A 20,226-nucleotide genomic window follows, 5' to 3' on the forward strand; every position below is an offset into this window, starting at 1 on the left:
AGGCCCGTTGCAGCAGTGCCTCTGTCCAGATCGTCCAGTGGGCCGTGGTCCCCCCTCCTCGCCCGGCCACCTTCAGCCTTCCTGTCCCGGGTACGGGGGTCTCCCACAGCCGACAGTGAGGGCCGGAAGACCCCCCTCCCCAGGACAGGGTTCATTGTGATCATGGCTGATCATCCACATTTACAATTTAACTTGTAATGTCTACCTGTACCATGATAACTTAGTTAACCAACCTGATCTCCTGGTGGTTGAGCATTTCAACTCCCCCTCCCACTCCCAGTCTGACCTTTCTGTCATGGGCCTCCTCCAGTGCCATAGTGAGGCCCACCGGAAATTGGAGGAACAGCACCTCATATTTTGCTTGGGCAGCTTGCAGCCCAGTGGTATGAACATTGACTTCTCCAACTTTAGATAGTTCCTCTGTCCCTCTCTTCCCCTCCCCCTTCCCAGATCTCCCTCTATCTTCCTGTCTCCACCTGTATCCTTCCTTTGTCCAGCCCACCTGACATCAGTCTGAAGAAGGGTCTCGACCCGAAACGTCACCCATCCCTTCTCTCCTGAGATGCTGCCTGACCTGCTGAGTTACTCCAGCATTTTGTGAATAAATACCGTCGATTTGTACCAGCATCTGCAGTTATTTTCTTACACTATGATAACTTAGTTGCTCATTTTGAGAAGAATGCAGTATTTTTAATAATCACTAACTTTACTCAATTGATTCTCAGTGGTTTATTATTTCCTTGTGGTTTGCTTTACTCCTTAGAAGGAAATTACTTGGCTATAGGGTCCCATGATAATTATATCTACATCTACACAGTGAGTGAAAACAGCCGGAAGTACAGCCGAGTTGGGAAATGCTCAGTAAGTCATGTTTAATCTAAATACACGTCATGCCCGCTTATCTAATCTTGGAGATCTGCTCAACTATTGGACTTCTTTTATCTTTGCAATTTGCTATAAGAAGAATGCTTGCAAAACTCAGAAACATGTAGAAACAAGAAACTGCAGATGCTGGTTTAGACAGAAGGTCACAAGGTTGCCGGAGTAACTCAGCGGGCAGGGCAGCATCTCTGGAGAACATGGATGGGTGATGTCTGAAGAAGGGTCTCGACCTGAAACGTCACCTATCCATGTTCTCCAGAGATGCTGCCTGCCCCGCTGAGTTACTCCAGCACTCTGTGAAACGTCACCTATCCATGTTCTCCAGAGATGCTGCCTGACCCGCTGAGTTACTCCAGCACTCTGTGAAACGTCACCTATCCATGTTCTCCAGAGATGCTGCCTGACCCGCTGAGTTACTCCAGCACTCTGTGAAACGTCACCTATCCATGTTCTCCAGAGATGCTGCCTGACCCGCTGAGTTACTCCAGCACTCTGTGAAACGTCACCTATCCATGTTCTCCAGAGATGCTGCCTGACCCGCTGAGTTACTCCAGCACTCTGTGAAACGTCACCTATCCATGTTCTCCAGAGATGCTGCCTGACCCGCTGAGTTACTCCAACACTGGGGTTCCTTCAGAAATATGTACCAGGCATCAGCTAAAAGATTAAAATCGCCCCAAATTTCTGCGCAGCCTGACCCTGAGAAAAGCGTAAAAGGCAGTGATAAATGACTGGAACTTTTGTTCTGAAGATAAGGTGTATCAATTTGTTTGGACCGATGCATAATCTTCCCTTGCAGGTGATTGTAGAATCTGTTTCACAGAGGCAGTTAGATGTAAATATAACTGTCTTACAATGTACTCCAGCAGTGGTAAAGTAGCTGCCTCACAGCGCCGGAGACCCGGTTTCCATCCTGAAATACGGGTGCTGTCTGTACGCAGTTTGCACGTTCTCCCCGTGACCTGTGTGGGTTCTCTCCGGGTGCTCCGGTTTCCTCCCACACTCCAAAGACGTGCGGGTTTGTAGGTGAATTAAAGATTGTAAATTGTCCCTAGTGCGTAGGATAGAACTAGTCTGGCCTCTCTCCACTGGCTCCCAGTACAGTACAGTACAGAATCAACTTCAAGCTCCTCCTATTTGCATACAAAGTCCATCTCCAGGTCCCTCAGGTCGGCCGACTTGGGGCTACTCACTATCCCGCGGTCTAGGCTTAAGCTCAGGGGTGACCGCGGTTGCAGCTCCTAGACTGTGGAACAGCATCCCTCTCCCCATCAGAACTGCCCCCTCCATCCACTCCTTTAAGTCCAGGCTCAAAACCTATTTCTACTCCCTAGCGTTTGAGGCCCTCTGAGGGGGCGCTGTGAACTGTTTATGTATGTGCTGTTATGTTTGTGTGCCATTGTATGTTCGTTTCTTAGTACCTGAACTGATGTACAGCACTTTGGTCAACGTGGGTTGTTTTTAAATGTGCTATACAAATAAAATTGACTTGACTTGACTTGACTAGTGTACGGGGTGATCGCTGGTCGGCATGGGCTCGGTGGGCCGAGGGGATTGTTCCCGCGTTGTATCTCACAACTAAAACTACTAACTGTCCTCTGTTCCCCCCCCAGGGCCACTCCAGCTTCATCACTCACCTGGACTGGTCATTCGATTCTCAGTATCTCATCTCCAACTCTGGCGACTATGAGATCCTCTACTGTGAGTGTTACATTTGTGAGACAAAGTAAAATTTCATTCAATTTACAACTGTACATTCAGAAATCACATAACCAATACTGACTGCTCCAGCTGGTTCCTGAAATATTATAAACATCACAACGACCAGGAATGCATGCTATCCACAAATATTACACACACAAACATCCAGAGAGAAAAGCGATTGTCGGCACTGGGCCTGTACTCACTGGAGGTTAGAAGGATGAGGAGGGGACCTCATTGAAACACCGAATAGTGAAAGGCCTGGATAGAGTGGATGTGGAGAGGATGTTTCCACCAGTGGGAGAGTCTAGGACCAGAGGGCACAGCCTCAGAATTAAAAGACATTCCTTGAGGAAGCAGATGAGGAGGAATTTCTTTAGTCAGAGGGTGGTGAATCTGTGGAATTCTTTTCCATTGAAGGCCGTTGAGGCAAGTCAGTAGATATGTTTAAGGCGGAGATAGATAGATTCTTGATTAGTACGGGTGTCAGGGGTTATGGGGAGAAGGCAGGAGAATGGGGTTAGGAGGGAGAGATAGATCAGCCATTATTGAATGGCAGAGTAGGCTTGATGGGCCGAATGGCCTAATTCTGCTCCTGTCACTCATGACCTTATGACATAAGATGGTGTCGGAGTGTGGCAAGTCTTTGTGTGCTGGTCGTAGAAGCAGATCGGCCATCATCCACTGTATCCACAATCCATGTATTGTGGACAGCTTGATGTCATTCATGTACAGCCTTTGTACCTGTCCATGGTCTTTTAAATATTGTTATAGAACTTGCCTCAGCTACCTCTTCAGTTTAGTTTAGTGATACAGCTCGGATACAGGCCGTTCGGCCCAGAGTCCGCACCGACCAGCGATCCCCGCACATTAACAAAGTCCTCCACACTCAGGACAATTAGACCAAAGCCAATTAACCTACAAACCTGTACGTCTTTGGAGTGTGGGAGGATACCGAAGCTCTCGGAGAAAACCCACGCAGGTCACGGGGAGAACGTACAAACTCCGTACAGCCAACACCCGTAGTCAGGATGGAACCCGGGTCTCTGGCGCTGTAAGGCAGCAACTCTACCGCTGCACCACCGTGCGCCCTGGCAACTTGTTCCATACACCCACCACACTCTGTGTGAAAAAGCTGCCCTTCAGCTTCCTATTAAATCATCCCCCTCTCAGATTAGGAAAGGGGGAAGTAAAACGAGACCTGGGTGTCCTTGTACACCAGTCACTGAAAGTAAGCGTGCAGGTACAGCAGGCAGTGAAGAATGATAATGGCACGTTGGCCTTCATAACGAGAGGATTTGAGTATAGGAGCAAAGAGGTCCTTCTGCAGTTGTACAGGGCCCTGGTGATCCAACATCTGGAGTATTGTGTGCAGTCTTGGTCTCCTAATTTGAGGAAGGACGTCCTTGTTATTGAGGCAGTGCAGCGTAGGTTCACCAGGTTAATCCCCGGGATGGCGGGACTGTCATATGAGGAAAGATTGGAAAGACTAGACTTGTATTCACTGGAGTTTAGAAGGATGAGAGGGGATCTAATAGAAACATATAAAATTATAGAAGAACTGGACAAGCAAGATGCAGGAAAAATGTTCCCGATGTTGGGGGAGTCCAGAACCAGGGGCCACAGTCTAAGAATAAAGGGGAGGCCATTTAAAACTGAGATGAGAAAAAATCTCGGGGCTAGTGGAATCAAGGGATATGGGGAGAAGGGAGGCACGGGTTACTGATTGTGGATGATCAGCCATGATCACAATGAATGGCGGTGCTGGCTCGAAGGACCGAATGGCCTCCTCCTGCTATTTTCTATGTTTCACCTTAAACCTCTGTCCTCTGGTTCTTGATTGCCCTACTCTGAGTAAAATACTCTGTGCATCTACCCGATGTATTCCTCGTGGATAAAGATGATGACAAGATGTCTGTGGCGTGGAGATGCCGTGGTGAGGTCCATCTTCTGCTGAGTGCTGATTCCCTGCCCCTCTCTCTCTCTCTCTCTCCTCCCCTCAGGGACACCTTCAGCCTGCAAGCAAGTGGTGAGCGTGGAGAATGTCAGAGATGTGCAGTGGGCCTCCTACACCTGCACTCTGGGCTTCCATGTGTTTGGTACGTGACCCGCATCCCCCCTCCCCCATCCCAGAGCAAAGGGGGTACACGCCCCCGTGCTGGGGTGTGTAATGGTGGGGGGTGTAATGGTGGGGTGTGTAATGGTGGGATGTGGGGTGTAATGGAGGGGGGTGTAATGGTGGGGTGTGGGGTGTAATGGAGGGGGAAGGGTGTGTAATGGTGGGATGTAATGGTGGGGTGTGGGGTGTAATGGTGGGGGGAGGGTGTGTAACGGTGGGATGTAATGGTGGGGTGTAATGGTGGGGGTGTAATGGAGGGGGCAGGGTGTGTAATGGTGGGTTGTAATGGTGGGGGTGTAATGGTGGGATGTGTAATGGTGGGGTGTGTAATGGTAGGATCAGGGTGTGTAATGGTGGGGTGTGTAATGGTGGGGTCAGGGTGTGTAATGGTGGGGTGTGTAATGGTGGGGTCAGGGTGTGTAATGGTGGGGTGTGTAATGGTGGGGTCAGGGTGTGTAATGGTGGGGTGTGTAATGGTGGGGTCAGGGTGTGTAATGGTGGGGTCAGGGTGTGTAATGGTGGGGTCAGGGTGTGTAATGGTGGGGTCAGGGTGTGTAATGGTGGGGTCAGGGTGTGTAATGGTGGGGTCAGGGTGTGTAATGGTGGGGTCAGGGTGTGTAATGGTGGGGTCAGGGTGTGTAATGGTGGGGTCAGGGTGTGTAATGGTGGGGTCAGGGTGTGTAATGGTGGGGTCAGGGTGTGTAATGGTGGGGTCAGGGTGTGTAATGGTGGTGGTGCAGTAGTTCATTACCAGATTAGTAATCTGGACAAAACAGGACAAAATCATGGAAAAACTCCTATTCAACCCACGTCCCGGCTGCTGTGGAATTGAGTGCTCATGTTATCCGTGCCCCTCGTGACCTTGTGCACCTCAGTAAGGTCACCCTGCAGCCTGCTAGGCCCCAAACAAGATAGTCCCAGCCTGTCCAACCTCTCCCTGTAACTCAAGCCCGCACGCCCAGGGGACATCCTGGTCAATCTCGTCTGCACTGTTTCCATCTCAATGACTTCCCTCCCACGTGTGTGTGTGTGTGTGTGTGTGTGTGTGTGTGTGTGTGTGTGTGACCAGAATTACACAAAGTGGTCCGTGTGTGGTCTGACCAACAGCTTGTACAGCTGTACCACGTGGTGCCTACTTTTATACTCAGTCCCCATCCCAATGAGTGCAAGCATGGCAAAGCCTTCTTCACCACCCTGCCCAACTTCATCGCCACGTTTAGACAACCTGTACATACATATACACCGATCAGCCAAAACATTATGACCTGATGAGCCAAAACATTATGCCCACCTGCCTAATATGCTGTTGGTCCTCCGTGTGCAGCCCCATACGCAGCAGGGTGCGATGCACTGTGTATTGTGACACATTCCTCCCGTGACCACCATTAAAATTGTGCCAGTCGACCTTCTGTCAGTTCGGACCAGACGGGATAGCCTTCGTTGCCCTCGCGCATAGATGAGCCTTGGGCGCCCAACACCCTGTCTGTCGCCGGTTTGTGGTTTGTCCCTCCTCGGACCACTGTCGGTAGGTACTCACCACTGCTGACCGGGAGCACCCCACAAGCCTTGCCGTTTCAGAGATGCTCTGACCCAGTCGTCTGGCCATAACAATTTGGCCCTTGTCAAAGTCGCTCAGGTCTTTACTCCTGCCCATTTCTCCTGCATCCAACACATCAACTTCAAGAACTGACTGTTCATTTACTGCCTAATATATCCCATCCCTTGACAGGTGGCATTGTAACAAGATAATCAATGTTATTCACTTTGCCTGTCAGCGGACATAATGTTTTGGGTCATCAGTGTATATGTGTGTATGTGTGAGGATGTGTATATATACACACACTGAACTTTTATTTTCTCGTTTATTATATTGTTTACAGTGTACTATATTTACATTTTCTAATTTCAGTGCAGGAGTAAAGAGGTCTTTCTGCAGTTGTCCAGGGCCCTGGTGAGACCACATCTGGAGTACTGTGTGCAGTTTTGGTCTCCTAATTTGAGGAAGGACATCCTTGCTATTGAGGCAGTGGTTCACCAGGTTAATCCCCGGGATGGCGGGACTGAGATATGAGGAAAGATTGAAAGGACTGGGCTTGTACTCACTGGAGTTTAGAAGGATGAGAGGGGATCTAATAGAAACGTATCAGATTATGAAAGGACTGGACAAGCTAGATGCAGGAAAAAATGTTCCCAATGTTGGGGGAGTCCAGAGCCAGGGGACACAGTCTAAGAATAAAGGGGAGGCCATTTAAAACTGAGATGAGAAAAAACATTTTAGCCCAGAGAGTTGTGAATAGATGACGTTTCACAGAGTGCTGGAGTAACTCAGCGGGTCAGGCAGCATCTCTGGAGAATGTGGATAGGTGACGTTTCAGTTTGAAGAAGGGTCCTGACCATAAACGTCACCTGTCTGAGTTCTGCGGGGATGCTGCCTGACCCGGTTAATTAAACTGTGATCTTTAAAATCAACTCTGCTTTTGAATTTATAAAAGTTCATAAGTGATAGGAGCAGAATTAGGCCATTTGGCCCATCACGTCTACTTCACCATTCAATCATGGCTGATCTATCTCTCCCTCCTAACCCCATTCTCCTGCCTTCTCCCCATAACCCCTAACAGCCGTACTAATCAAGAATCTATCTATCTCTGCCTTAAAAATATCCGTTGACTTGGCCTCCACAGCACTCTGTGGCAAAGAATTCCACAGATTCACCACCGTCTGACTAAAGTACCTAAAAATAAAATCTTGGCTTTATCCAGTTTTTTTTTTAAGCTGCATTTTGTCTTATGAATGTTTTATTGGTTAGCGCTTCACTGCTTTGATTCTGAATTTCTTTCTAGTCCTTCTCTGGAATATCATTGCCTTTCACCAACTGTACCTTTTATCACGTAGTTACTCACTCCATTTAAAATGACCACCATAAACCCAACATGGCTGGTGCAGATCACAGCACAGGTTTGGCTGTGGAAACAAAGTACTGCAGATGCTGGTTTATAGCAGATAAACACAAAGTGCTGGAGTAACTCAGCGGGTGAGGGTTGGTTGTGCCCTGGTGCCAGTCTCTGAGGTGTGGTGTGAAGGTCGGGGAACCATGCACCATCTGAGATGCGGTTTAGAGATACAGCGCGGAAACAGGCCCTTCGGCCCACCGGGTCCGCGCCGCCCAGCGATCCCCGCACATTAACACTATCCTACACCCACTAGGGACCATTTTTACATTTACCAAGCCAATTAACCTACAAATCTGCACGTCTTTGGAGTGTGGGAGGAAACCGAAGATCTCGGAGAAAACCCACGCAGGTCACGGGGAGAACGTACAAACTCCGTACAGACAGCACCCGTAGTTGGAATGGAACCCGGGTCTCCGGCGCTGCATTCGCTGTAAGGCAGCAACTCTACCGCTGCGCCACCGTGATAGGGTCCTCACCAGACTGTGTATGGAGCAAGAAAATCCACCATTTGGAACCCAACCCACCGATACATGTGTCTTTCCAGCTCACAGTATCACTCATCAATAGTCGTGGACACAGCCCAGACCATCACACTAACCAACCTCCCTTCCATTCACTCCAGCTACACTTCACGCTGCCTCAGCAAGGCCAGCAGCACAATCATGGACCAGTCTTTCTTCCCAGCTGTTATCAGGCAACTGAACCATCCTCTCACCAACTAGAAAGTGGTCCTGACCTCCCATCTTCCTCATTGGAGACCTTTGAACTATCTTTGATCAGACTTTATCAGACTTCAATGTTATATCTTGCACCAAATGTTCTACGCTTTATCTGTACAGTGTAGTAATATAATACTTGATTGCAATCTTGTATAGTATTTTCTTTGATTGGATAGCATGCAACAAAAATGCTTTTCACTGTGCCTCAGTATAGGTAAGAATAATAAACTTGTTTAGAGATACAGCACGGAAACAGGCCCTTCGGCCCACTGGGTCCGCGCCGACCAGCGATCCCCGCACATTAACACTATCCTACACACACTAGGGACAATTTACAATTTCACCAAAGCCAATTAACCTACAAACCTGCACGTGTTTGGAGTGTGGGAGGAGGCAGAAGATCTCGAAGTAAACCTACGCAGGTCACGGGGAGAAGGTACAAACTCCGTACAGACAGCACCCGTAGTCGGGATGGAACCCGGGTCTCCGGCGCTGTGAGGCAGCAACTCTACCGCTGCGCCACCGTGACTGCCCAGTGTACCCTTGTTGTACCCTTTATCTGTACACTGTAGACGACTTGTTGTAATTGTGCGTAGTCCTTTCTTTGACTGGGTAGCATACAAACGATAGCTTTTCATTGTGCCTCAGTACAGGTATGAATAATAAACTAAAATACCGTAGATGAAGTTGGACCTTTGCATGGTGTAACTTGCAGTGATTTTCTTCCGCTGAGTAAATGCATGTGTTGTGTTTCAGGAGTTTGGCCAGAGGGCTCGGACGGAACAGACATTAATGCCGTGTGCAGATCAAACGACAAGAAACTTCTATCAACAGGCGATGACTTTGGCAAAGTGCATCTGTTTGCCTGTCCCTGTTCACAGGCCAGGGTATGACAAGTTTGTCCCTATTCAAATGACGGGTTTGTCCCTTGTTTAGATACTAACACACACTCCATCGTCTCTGCCTCAGAAGGCAGTGGAGGCCAATTCTCTGAATGCATTCAAGAGAGAGCTAGATAGAGCTCTTAAGGATAGCGGAGTCAGGGGGTATGGGGAAAAGGCAGGAACGGGGTACTGATTGTGGATGATCAGCCATGATCACATTGAATGGTGGTGCTGGCTCGAGGGGCCGAATGGCCTCCTCCTGCTCCTATTGTCTAAGTCCTTCCCCACCCTCGATAAAACCTTTGTTTAGAGACACAGTGCGGAAACAGGCCCTTCGGCCCATCGGGTCCTCGCTGACCAGCGATCCCCGCACACTAACACTATCCCACACCCACTAGGGACAATTTACATTTATACCAAACCAATTAACCTACAAACCTGCACGTCTTTGGAGTGTGGGAGGAAACCAAAGATCTCGGCGAAAACCCACGTAGGTTATGGGGGGAGCGTACAAACTCCGTACAGACGGCACCCGTAGTCGGGATAGAACCTGGGTCTCCGGCGCTGCATTCGCTGTAAGGCGGCAACTCTACCGCTGCGCCACCGTGCCGCCCTTTGCCACTGTTGTTTGAGTCTTGGCCCGTGACACTCACGCAGGTTGTCAGTGGCCAGAAAAAGATCGAGGTAGAAGCAGGAAGAGTAGTTACAGAATGGGCAAAGTGTAGTGGAGGTGTGTAATGGAGGTGTGTAGTGGTGTGTAATGGAGGTGTGTACTGGAGGTGTGTAAGGGAAGTGTGTACTGGAGGTGTGTAGTGGAGGTGTGGACTGGTGTGTAGTGGTGTGTAATGGAGTTGTGTACTGGTGTGTAATGGAGGTGTGTAATGGAGGTGTGTACTGGAGGTGTGTACTGGAGGTGTGTAATGGAGGTGTGTAATGGAGATGTGTACTGGAGGTGTGTAGTGGAGGTGTGTAAGGGTGTGTACTGGAGGTGTGTACTGGAGGTGTATAAGGGTGTGTAAGGGAAGTGTGTACTGGAGGTGTGTAGTGGAGGTGTGGACTGGTGTGTAATGAAGTGTACTGGTGTGTAATGGAGGTGTGTAATGGAGGTGTGTACTGGAGGTGTGTAGTGGTGGTGTGTACTGGAGGTGTGTAGTGGAGGTGTGTAGTGGAGGTGTGTAATGGAGGTGTGTAATGGAGGTGTGTACTGGAGGTGTGTAAGGGTGTGTACTGGAGGTGTGTACTGGAGGTGTGTACTGGAGGTGTGTAAGGGTGTGTACTGGAGGTGTGTAAGGGAAGTGTGTAGTGGAGGTGTGTAGTGGAGGTGTGCACGTCAGGTTTTTTACACAGGCAGGTGAGTTCCTGGAACACACTGCTGGGGGCGGTGGTGGAAGCACGTGGATATGCAGGGAATGGAGGGATATTCTTGTATTCACTGGAATTTAGAAGGATGAGAGGGGATCTTATAGAGACATACACAATTATAAAAGGACTGGACAAGCTAGATGCAGGAAAAATGTTCCCAATGTTGGGGGAGTCCAGAACCAGGGGCCACATTCTAAGAATAAAGGGGAGATCATTTAAAACTGCACAGTCTTTTACCCAGAGTAGGGGAATCGAGGACCAGAGGACACAGGTTCAAGGTGAAGGGGAAAAGATTTAATAGGAATCTGAGGGGTAACTTTTTCACACAAAGGGTGGTGGGTGTATGGAACAAGCTGCCAGAAGAGGTAGTTGAGGCTGAGACTATCCCATCATTTAAGAAACAGTTGGACAGGTACATGGATAGGGCAGGTTCGGAGGGTTATGGACCAAGTGGGACTAGGGTAGCTAGGACATTGTTGGTCGGTGTGGGCAAGTTGGGCCGAAGGGCCTGTTTCCACACTGTATCACTGTGACTCTATGAAGGGCCTGTTTCCACACTGTATCACTGTGACTCTATGAAGGGCCTGTTTCCACACTGTATCACTCTGTGACTCTATGTTTCCACACTGTATCACTCTGTGACTCTACTCTAACGTTGTTTTCCTTGCAGGCTCCAGGCCACATGTATGTTGGACACAGCAGCCACGTGACCAGCGTGAGCTTCCTGCACAACGACAGGCAGCTGGTGTCCACAGGTGGGAAGGACATGAGTGTGATGCAGTGGAAGGTGATGTAAACCTGACCTCCCCTCAGCAAGGGTGCTTGGGACTCCACAGCAAGAGTGACCTGTGTGGAATAATATTCGGTCAGATGTTCAAACTGCGACTAAACCAAACCCCAGGGAATGCCCGGCCCTTCGACAGGCCGCGAAATTTGGCGTTTCCCTCCAAAATGTCAAAGATCTTATTTAAACCTCAGGAAACCCCATCCTCTGCAAGGTTCCCAGTGCAAGGTGCGATAATGAGTGTGTCACAGCTCCCGAGAACAGACTCGCTCCTGGTCTCCACTCTGTCTCCGTGTTGTAACAGTTCAGGGTACACCGATGCCAAAGTGCAGTGTTGTTTATATTGTTGACTCCAGCACAATATCTGTGAAGACCACCTTTCCTTCTAAATGGTGAGAATAAGCTGTAACCATGCACTATCGATCGGCGCTGTCTGCAGTAAATGTCCTGTATTGATAACCTTTAGCAAACACACTGTCCAAGGTGACTGAAACCCAGGTTGGAGTTTGTACCCGATTGTCCATCTGTTACCACAGTGTGGGGATGCTGAGTGTGTGACTCTCTCATTGCTGCAAGCTGCTTTGCGCATTTACTCCCCTCTTGGCCCGAGTGAAACCACACATGTTGATTTACAGCAGCACTGGCTAACTTCAAGGAGAGAAGCCGCCTGCCTTCCAATGGGCGGCAATCCCCTCCCTTCACCTGCTCCACTCCCAGCTGTAGGTAGGTTGTGTGCATGGAAATGTCCCCGTCTGTAACGAGACTGCCTACACACAAGGAAAAGAAGTGGGAGAGCAGGTAAAGGGACTGGCGAGACGGCCCACACTGTCACCTAACGTTGAAACATACCGTTTACATTTGAAATGTGGAATTTTTTTTAAATTAAATTTATTGGTACATTGTTTTAACACTAAAGTTTCTATGGCTTGTTCTGTGACTCATTATTAATAAATTATAACGGCTGAAAGGTATCATTGTGAGTAGACGTCTGCACTTTTCTAACCTACACAAAAATGAACAAATATTAAGAATAAATTTCATTTTAATAAATTACCGTCTGTGAGTTTATTGGGTGTCTTGCAAATCTTGGCCGACATGGTCACCTTAGTTTATTTTTTAGCTTAGTTTATTGTTATTATTGCCACGTGTACCGAGGTACAGTGAAAAGCTTTTTTGTTGCACGCTATCCAGTCAGCAGATAGTGCGTGATTACAATCACAGTGTAAGAGATACAGGATAAAGGGAATGACATTTGGTGCAAATTAAACTACAGTAATGTCCGATTTCAGGTAGTCCGAGGGTCTCCAATGAGGTAGACGGGAGGTCAGGACCGCTCCCTAGTTCAGTTGCCTGATAACGGCTGGGAAGAAACTGCCCTTGAATCTGGAGGTGTGCGTTCTCACACTTCTGTACCCGTTGCCGGATGAGAGAGGCAAAGGGTGGCACGGTGGCGCAGCGGTAGAGTTGCTGCCTTACAGCGAATGCTCAGGTTCGATCCTGACTACGGGCGCCGTCTATACGGAGTTTGTACGTTCTCCCCGTGACCTGCGTGGGTTTTCTCCGAGATCTTCGGTTTCCTCCCACACTCCAAAGACGTACAGGTATGTAGGTTAATTGGCTTGGTAAATGTAAAAATTGTCCCCAGTGTGTGTAGGATAGTGTTACTGTGCGGGGATGGCTGGGCGGCGTGGACTCGGTGGGCCGAAGGGCCTGTTTCCGCGCTGTATCTCTAAATCTAAAATCAAAGGTCCTCCACAGAAGGGGAGGTGGGGACTTGGCTAGAAAAGCATCTTCCATCGCAGTCTTTCGTGAGTAAAGCTCCTGCCACAAGCTGTGCACAAAACATTGCAGCTGCAGGGTGAGGTTTTCAATGGCAGTGCGGATGTGGACATCATGGCCTCTGGATGCGAGAATCGCTGTTGTTCTGAATGTCGGTGTCCCTCCAGTCACAGTGGCTGAAACGCGCAAGATTGCATTGTTTAGTTCAGTTTAGATTATTGTCACGTGTACCGAGGTACAGTGAAAAGCTTTTGTTGCATGCAACCAGCCAGCACAAAAGGCAATACATGATTACAATCGAGCCGTCCACAGTGTACAGATACATGATAAGGGAATAACGTTTAGTGCAAGGTAATGCCAGTAAAGTCCAATCAAGGATAGTCTGAGGGTCACCAAAGAGGTAGATAGTAGTTCAGCACTGCTCTCTGGTTGTGGTAGGATGGTTCAGTTGCCTGATAACAGCTGGGAAGAAACTGTTCCTGAATCTGGAGGTGTGCGTTTTCACACTTCTATACATTTTGCCTGATGGGAGAGGGGAGAAGAGGGAGTGGCCAGGGTGAGACTGGTCCTTGATTATGCTGCTGGCCTTGCCGAGGCAACGTGAGGTGTAGATGGAGTCAATGGAAGGAAAATTGGTTTGTGTGATGGTCTGGGCTGTGTCCACAATCACTGCAATTTCTTGCGGTCTTGGATGGAGCTGTTCCCAAACCAAGCTGTGATGCATCCTGATAAAATGCTTTCTTTGGTGCTTCTGTAGAAGTTGGTGAGAGTTGTAGGGGACATGCCGAACTTCCTAATCCTTCTAAGGAAATAGAGGAGTTGATGTGCTCTATTGGTCGTTGCTTCAATATGGGCGGTCCAGGAGAAGTTGTTGGCGATATTGACTCCTCGGAATTTGAGGTTTTCAACCATTCTTGCTTCGGCACCGTCAGTGCAGACTGGGGTGTGTGTATCGCGTCACTTCCTGACGTACTCTGGGGCTTGCCCATTTCCAGGAATAGGAGAAGAGAGACTGAAAGTGTAGTTTATTATTATCACGTGTACCGAGGTACAGTGCAAAGCTTTTTTTGTTGCGTGCTAACAAGCCTGAGGAAAGATCAAAGATTTAATGATACTTCAGTAATAGTAGATGATGCTGTAGTAATAGTACTCTGGGACTTATGTGCAGGAACAGGAGGTGAGGGGTGCAAGGAGCGTGGGACCACACTGCACATAACTAGTGTTCATCAACTGTGGATCTTCATCACCAGAACCTACACGTCACAGCAGCTTCCACATGGTTACGTTTTACACGCGTGAAGCCCATATGACTCTTTCACCCACCCAGGGCCTGGCCGCTTTGCTGACTGTCTTCCAGCAACATTTTTTAGTTTAGTTTAGTTTAGAGATACAGCGCGGAAACAGGCCCTTTCGGCCCACCAGGTCCGCACCGACCAGCGATCCCCGCACACTAACACTATCCTACACGCACTAAGGACAATTTTAACATTTACAAGGCCAATTCACCTACAAACCTGCACGTCTTTGGAGTGTGGGAGGAAACTGGAGATCTCGGAGAAAACCCACGCAGGTCACAGGGAGAACGTACAAACTCCGTACAGACAGCACCCGTAGTCGGGATGGAACCCGGGTCTCCGGCGCTGCATTCGCTGTAAGGCAGCAACTCTACCGCTGTTCCACCGTTACTGCCCTTGGGTGAACAGGTGGCTATCAAAGGTGAGGGCTTTGTAAGTGTTTTTATTGCAGGGTCTGGGCATTTTCAGTGCTGCCAACTCTTGAGGTGAATGGACTTCTGACATTGGTGTTGGTGATAGAGTTCCAGAGTTTAGGCCCAGCAACAAACAGGCAAAGAACAGCCATCAAGATATTGTGATGACCATCTGCATCAATAAGGTGTTTTACTCTTGTTCTTAATATTGAAATAGAACAGGATAATACAGCGCAGGAACAGGCCCTTCAGCCCACAATCTCTATGACGTCGTTAAACTGATCTCATCTGCCTGTACATGATCCATTTTCATGTGTCTATGTAAACGAAAGACACAAAATGCTGGAGTAACTCAGTGGGACGGGCAGTATCTTTGGAGAGAAGGAATGGGTGACGTTTTGGGTCGAGACCCTTCTTCAGACAGAGTCATGGGAGAGGGAGACACAGAGATGTAAAAGCCTCTTAAATGCACTATCATAACTGCCTCCATCATCCCAGGCAATCCCTAGACCACTGGAATCTCTTCTGGGTTTGGGGTGACCAGACAAAAGGGACGGTTTACACCTTAACTGGAGGGGGACCAACATTCTGGCAGGCAGGTTTGCTAGTGCTGTAGGTATAGGTTTAAACTAAATAGCAGTGGGGGGGGGGGGGGAGGGGTTGACAAATTGGGAGTATAAAGATGGAGTTAAAGGGGAATTGAGTACAGGAAAAGTTTCAAAAGACTCCCGAATTAATGGGAAGAAATGTTCGAGAAGGAATAAGAGAGTAAGGTCAGGGGCAATAGTGACTGGTGTGAGAGGGGAGGTGAATACCGAAGTGAAAGTGTTGTATATGAATGCGCGAAGTATAAGAAATAAAGTGGATGAGCTTGAGGCTCAGTTAGAAATTGGCAAGTATGAATGTTGGGGGAATTACAGAGACATGGCTGCAAGAGGACCAGGGCTGGGAACTGAATATTCAGGGGTTTACGTCCTATCAAAAGACACACAGGTGGGCAGAGGGGGAGGGGTTGCTCTGTTGGTAAGGAATGAAATTCAGTTCCTTGTGAGGGGTGACATAGAATCAGGAGATGTAGAGTCATTGTGGAGAACTGAGGAATTGTAAGAGTAAAAAGACCCTAATGGGAGTTATCTACAGGCCCCCAAACAGTAGCCTCAATATTGGGTGCAAGTTGAATCAAGAGTTAAAATTGGCATGTCGCAAAGGTAATGCTAAGGTGGTTATGGAAGATTTCAACATGCAGGTAGACTGGGAAAGTCAGGTTGGTACTGGACCCCAAGAAAGGGAGTTTGTGGAGTGCCTCCGAGATGGATTCTTAGAGCAGCATGTTCTGGAGCCTACCAGGGAGAAGACAATCCTGGATTTAGTGTTGTGTAATGAACCGGATTTGATAAGGGAAATCAAGGTAACGGAGCCATTAGGAGGCAGTGATCATAATATGATGTTTTCATCTAAAATTTGAGAGGGAGAAGGGAAAATCGGAAGTGTCACTATTGCAGTTTAACAAGGGGGACTATGGAGGCATGAGGGAGGAGCTGGCCAGAGTTGACTGGAAAGAGACCCTAGCAGGGATGACAGTTGAACAACAATGGCAGGTATTTCTGGGAATAATACAGAAGGTGCAGGATCAGTTCATTCCAAAGAGGAAGAAAGATTCTCAGGGGAGTAAGAGGCAACCGTGCTGACAAGGGAAGTCAAGGACAGTATAAAAATAAAAGAGAAGTATAAAATAGCAAAGATGAGGATTGGGAAACTTTTAAAGAGCAACAGAAGATAACTAAAAAGGCAATACGGGGAGAAAAGATGAGGTACAAAGGTAAGCTAGCCAAATATATAAAGGAGAATAGTAAATACTTCTTTAGGTATGTGAAGAGGAAAAAATTAGTTAAGACAAATGCGGGTTCCATGAAAACAGAAGCAGGTGAATTTATTATGGGGAACAAGAAAATGGCAGACGAGTTGAACAGGTACTTTGGATCTGTCTTCACTAGGGAAGACACAAACAATCTCCCAGATGTACTCGTGGACAGAGGACTTAGGGTGAAAGAGGAACTGAAGAAGATTCACATTAGGCAGGAAATTGTGTTGGGTAGACTGATGGAACTGAAGGCTGATAAATCCCCAGGGCCTGATGGTCTGCATCCCAGGATACTTAAGAAGGTGGCTCTAGAAATCATGGACACATGGGTGATCATTTTCCAATGTTCCATTTCGGGATCAGTTCCTGTGGATTGGAGGGTAGCTGATGTTATCCAACTTTTAAAGAAAGAAGGGAGAGAGAAAACAGGAAATTATAGACCAGTTAGTCTGACATCAGTGGTGGGGAAGATGCTGGGGTCAATTATAAAAGATGAAACAGCGGAACATTTGGATAGTAGTAATGGCCTACTCCTGCACCTATTGTCTATTGCTGTTATTGTATTCCAGGTCCCCACCACCCTCTGTGTAAAAACAACTTGCTCGCTCCATCCATCCATCCATCCATCCATCCATGACTAAAACTCAGATCTTGTATATATATATATGTATATATGTATTTATATCTATTTCGGAAATTTTGAAATTTGAGATTTGGTTGTGGACATGTGGACCTACAGACAAAACTGTAAACCATAGCGCCACCATTTTAGCGCCACCTTAATCACCACTGTCCTGGTAACTGTTTATAACACGTTTTATTTAAATTGGTCTTATATTTGTTAAGTTAGAGAGATTCTAAAGTTTCAAAATGTCATTTCAAACCAAAAATGTCATTTCAAACCACATTTGTCAAAGTGCTGTGCGTATGACGTCACAGTGGGGCACGCACGGCCCGAACAAGATGGACGCCGTTAGTGAGGCCACTGCCCGGGATCAGTGGCTCCTCTCTCCCCCCCCCCCCCCCCCCATCCCCCCTCAGTCTCCCCCCCTCACTTCCCCCTCACTCTTCCCCCACTCTCTCCCCTCTCACTCTCCCCCCCCCCCCCCCCCCACTCTCACCCACACCGGGGGGGGGGGGGGCACGTCTCCGAGCAGGAGAGAGATGGTCGGACTGATGGTCCTCATCCATCCCTTCAACCCACGGCGTCCTCGAGTCCCCCCTCCCTCCCGCCCGGGCCCAGCGCCGTCACCGTTACCGCACACAGGCCGCAGCGCAGCGGGCAGCTTCTTCTTCTCCTCCTCCTCCTCCTCCTTCAGCGGCCGCTTCCACCGTTGGCCCCGTCGCGACTGCAGCAAGATGGCGGCCGCTCTACTCCTCCTCCTCCTCCTCCTCCTCCTCCTCCTCCTCACGCTCCGCCATCTTGTGCCCGCCCCGCCCCGCCGCGCCCCGCCCCGCCCCGCCGCGCCCCGCCGCGCCCCGCCCCGCCCCGCCCCGCCCCGCCGCGCCCCGCCCCGCCCCGCCGCGCCCCGCCGCGCCCCGCCCCGCCCCGCCCCGCCCCGCCGCGCCCCGCCGCGCCCCGCCCCGCCGCGCCCCGCCGCGCCCCGCCCCGCCCCGCCCCGCCCCGCCCCGCCCCGCCGCGCCCCGCCCCGCCCCGCCCCGCCGCGCCCCGCCCCGCCGCGCCCCGCCGCGCCCCGCCCCGCCCCGCCCCGCCCCGCCCCGCCCCGCCCCGCCGCGCCCCGCCCCGCCCCGCCGCGCCCCGCCGCGCCCCGCCCCGCCCCGCCCCGCCGCGCCCCGCCCCGCCCCGCCCCGCCCCGCCCCGCCGCGCCCCGCCCCGCCCCGCCGCGCCCCGCCCCGCCCCGCCGCGCCCCGCCCCGCCCCGCCGCGCCCCGCCGCGCCCCGCCCCGCCCCGCCGCGCCCCGCCCGCCCGCCCCGCCCCGCCCCGCCGCCGCCGCGCCCCCGCCCCGCGCGCCCCGCCGCGCCCGCCGCGCCCCGCCCCGCCCCGCCGCGCCCCGCCCCGCTCGCGCCCCGCCCGCCCCCGCCGCGCCCCGCCGCGCCCGCCCGCCCCGACCCCGCCCGCCCGCCCCGCCCGCCCGCCTCCAGTGGTCCCAGCCCACAGCCGCCCCGCCCCGCCGCGCCGTGCCGCCACCGAGTAGTCCTCCTCCCACCTCTGCCAGCTCTCAGCCGCCGTCCTCGAGTACTCCCAGCACGGCCGGGCCACAGCAACGGCCGCCACACTCCGGAGCTCCCTCACCCTCCTCCCTCATCCCTCCACGCACGGATAGTGGTAAGTGGCTTTCACCGCCAACGGGTTTGCGAAGGGGAGTGGGCGTGGGGGCCGAGTGGGTGGGAGTAGGAGGGGAGAGAGTGGGGGTGGAGGGGAGGGTGGGGGTAGGAGGGGAGAGAGTGGGGGTGGAGGGGAGGGTGGGGGTAGGAGGGGAGAGAGTGGGGAAGGAGGGGAGGGTGGGGGTAGGAGGGAGGAGACTGGGGGTGGAGGGGAGGGTGGGAGTAGGAGGGGAGAGAGTGGGGAAGGAGGGGAGGGTGGGGGTAGGAGGGGAGAGAGTGGGGGTGGAGGGGAGGGTGGGGGTAGGAGGGGAGAGAGTGGGGAAGGAGGGGAGGGTGGGGGTAGGAGGGAGGAGACTGGGGGTGGAGGGGAGGGTGGGAGTAGGAGGGGAGAGAGTGGGGAAGGAGGGGAGGGTGGGGGTAGGAGGGGAGAGAGTGGGGGTGGAGGGGAGGGTGGGGGTAGGAGGGGAGAGGGTGGGGGTAGGAGGGGAGAGGGTGGGGGTGGAGGGAAGGGGGGGAAGAGAGAGTGGGGGTGGGGGAGAGTGAGACTGGGGGTAGGGGAGGAGAGAGGGAGGGTGGGAGTAGGGCTGGGGAGGAGGGTGGGGTGGGGAGGAGGGAAGAATTGGGGTGGGGGTGGTGAGGAGGGAAGAGCGGGGGTGGGGGAAATGGGGTGGGGAGGAGGGAAGAGTGGGGGGAGTGGGGGTGGGGAGGAGGGAAGAGTGGGGGGAGTGGGGGTGGGGAGGAGGGAAGATTGGGGTGGGGGGAGAGGGATGCAGGCAGGGAGAGTGGGGGTGAGTGGAGGGGGAAGGGGGTGGAGGCAGGGCTGGGTGGAGTGGGGTGGGGGCAGGGAGGTGCAAGTGGGGTGGGGTAGGGGGGATGGAGTGGGTCAGTGGGGGGGAGGGGGGATTGAGTGGGGGGTTTGAGGGTGCTACAATACAGGAGAGGCTTTGGGTCCAGGGCTGACTCACTGACACCCTCTCCCCTTCCCTGTCCCCCCTCTACGAGGAATGGGCACAACGGGTCCACGGTCTAGTATATTACTAAAAATCTCATCTTTTATATATATCATAATATATAGATGTGCGGGCAAGTTTTCACCTCACCTGTCAGTGGTCATAATGTTCTGGCTGATCGGTATATATTTTGATATATACACATTTTGATATGCATATATGTATATATACACATTTTGA

At 51.2% G+C, this 20,226-nt stretch overlaps 1 protein-coding gene across 1 annotated transcript in view; it reads left to right on the forward strand.

Moving 5' to 3' along the window:
• The window catches only part of LOC144597716 (echinoderm microtubule-associated protein-like 1), a 253,761-nt gene extending 241,337 nt beyond the window's left edge, over positions 1-12,424 (forward strand). The window contains exons 20-24 of the mRNA XM_078407248.1: positions 764-861; positions 2,496-2,583; positions 4,587-4,682; positions 9,129-9,259; positions 11,289-12,424. Coding sequence (XP_078263374.1) covers positions 764-861; positions 2,496-2,583; positions 4,587-4,682; positions 9,129-9,259; positions 11,289-11,414 — 539 coding nt within the window. The 3' untranslated portion in view covers positions 11,415-12,424. The remainder of the gene's footprint in view (positions 1-763; positions 862-2,495; positions 2,584-4,586; positions 4,683-9,128; positions 9,260-11,288) is intronic.
• The last annotated feature ends 7,802 nt before the right edge of the window (positions 12,425-20,226 follow it).

Source organism: Rhinoraja longicauda, chromosome 10, assembly GCF_053455715.1.
Source record: "Rhinoraja longicauda isolate Sanriku21f chromosome 10, sRhiLon1.1, whole genome shotgun sequence".
NCBI lineage: Eukaryota > Metazoa > Chordata > Chondrichthyes > Rajiformes > Arhynchobatidae > Rhinoraja > Rhinoraja longicauda.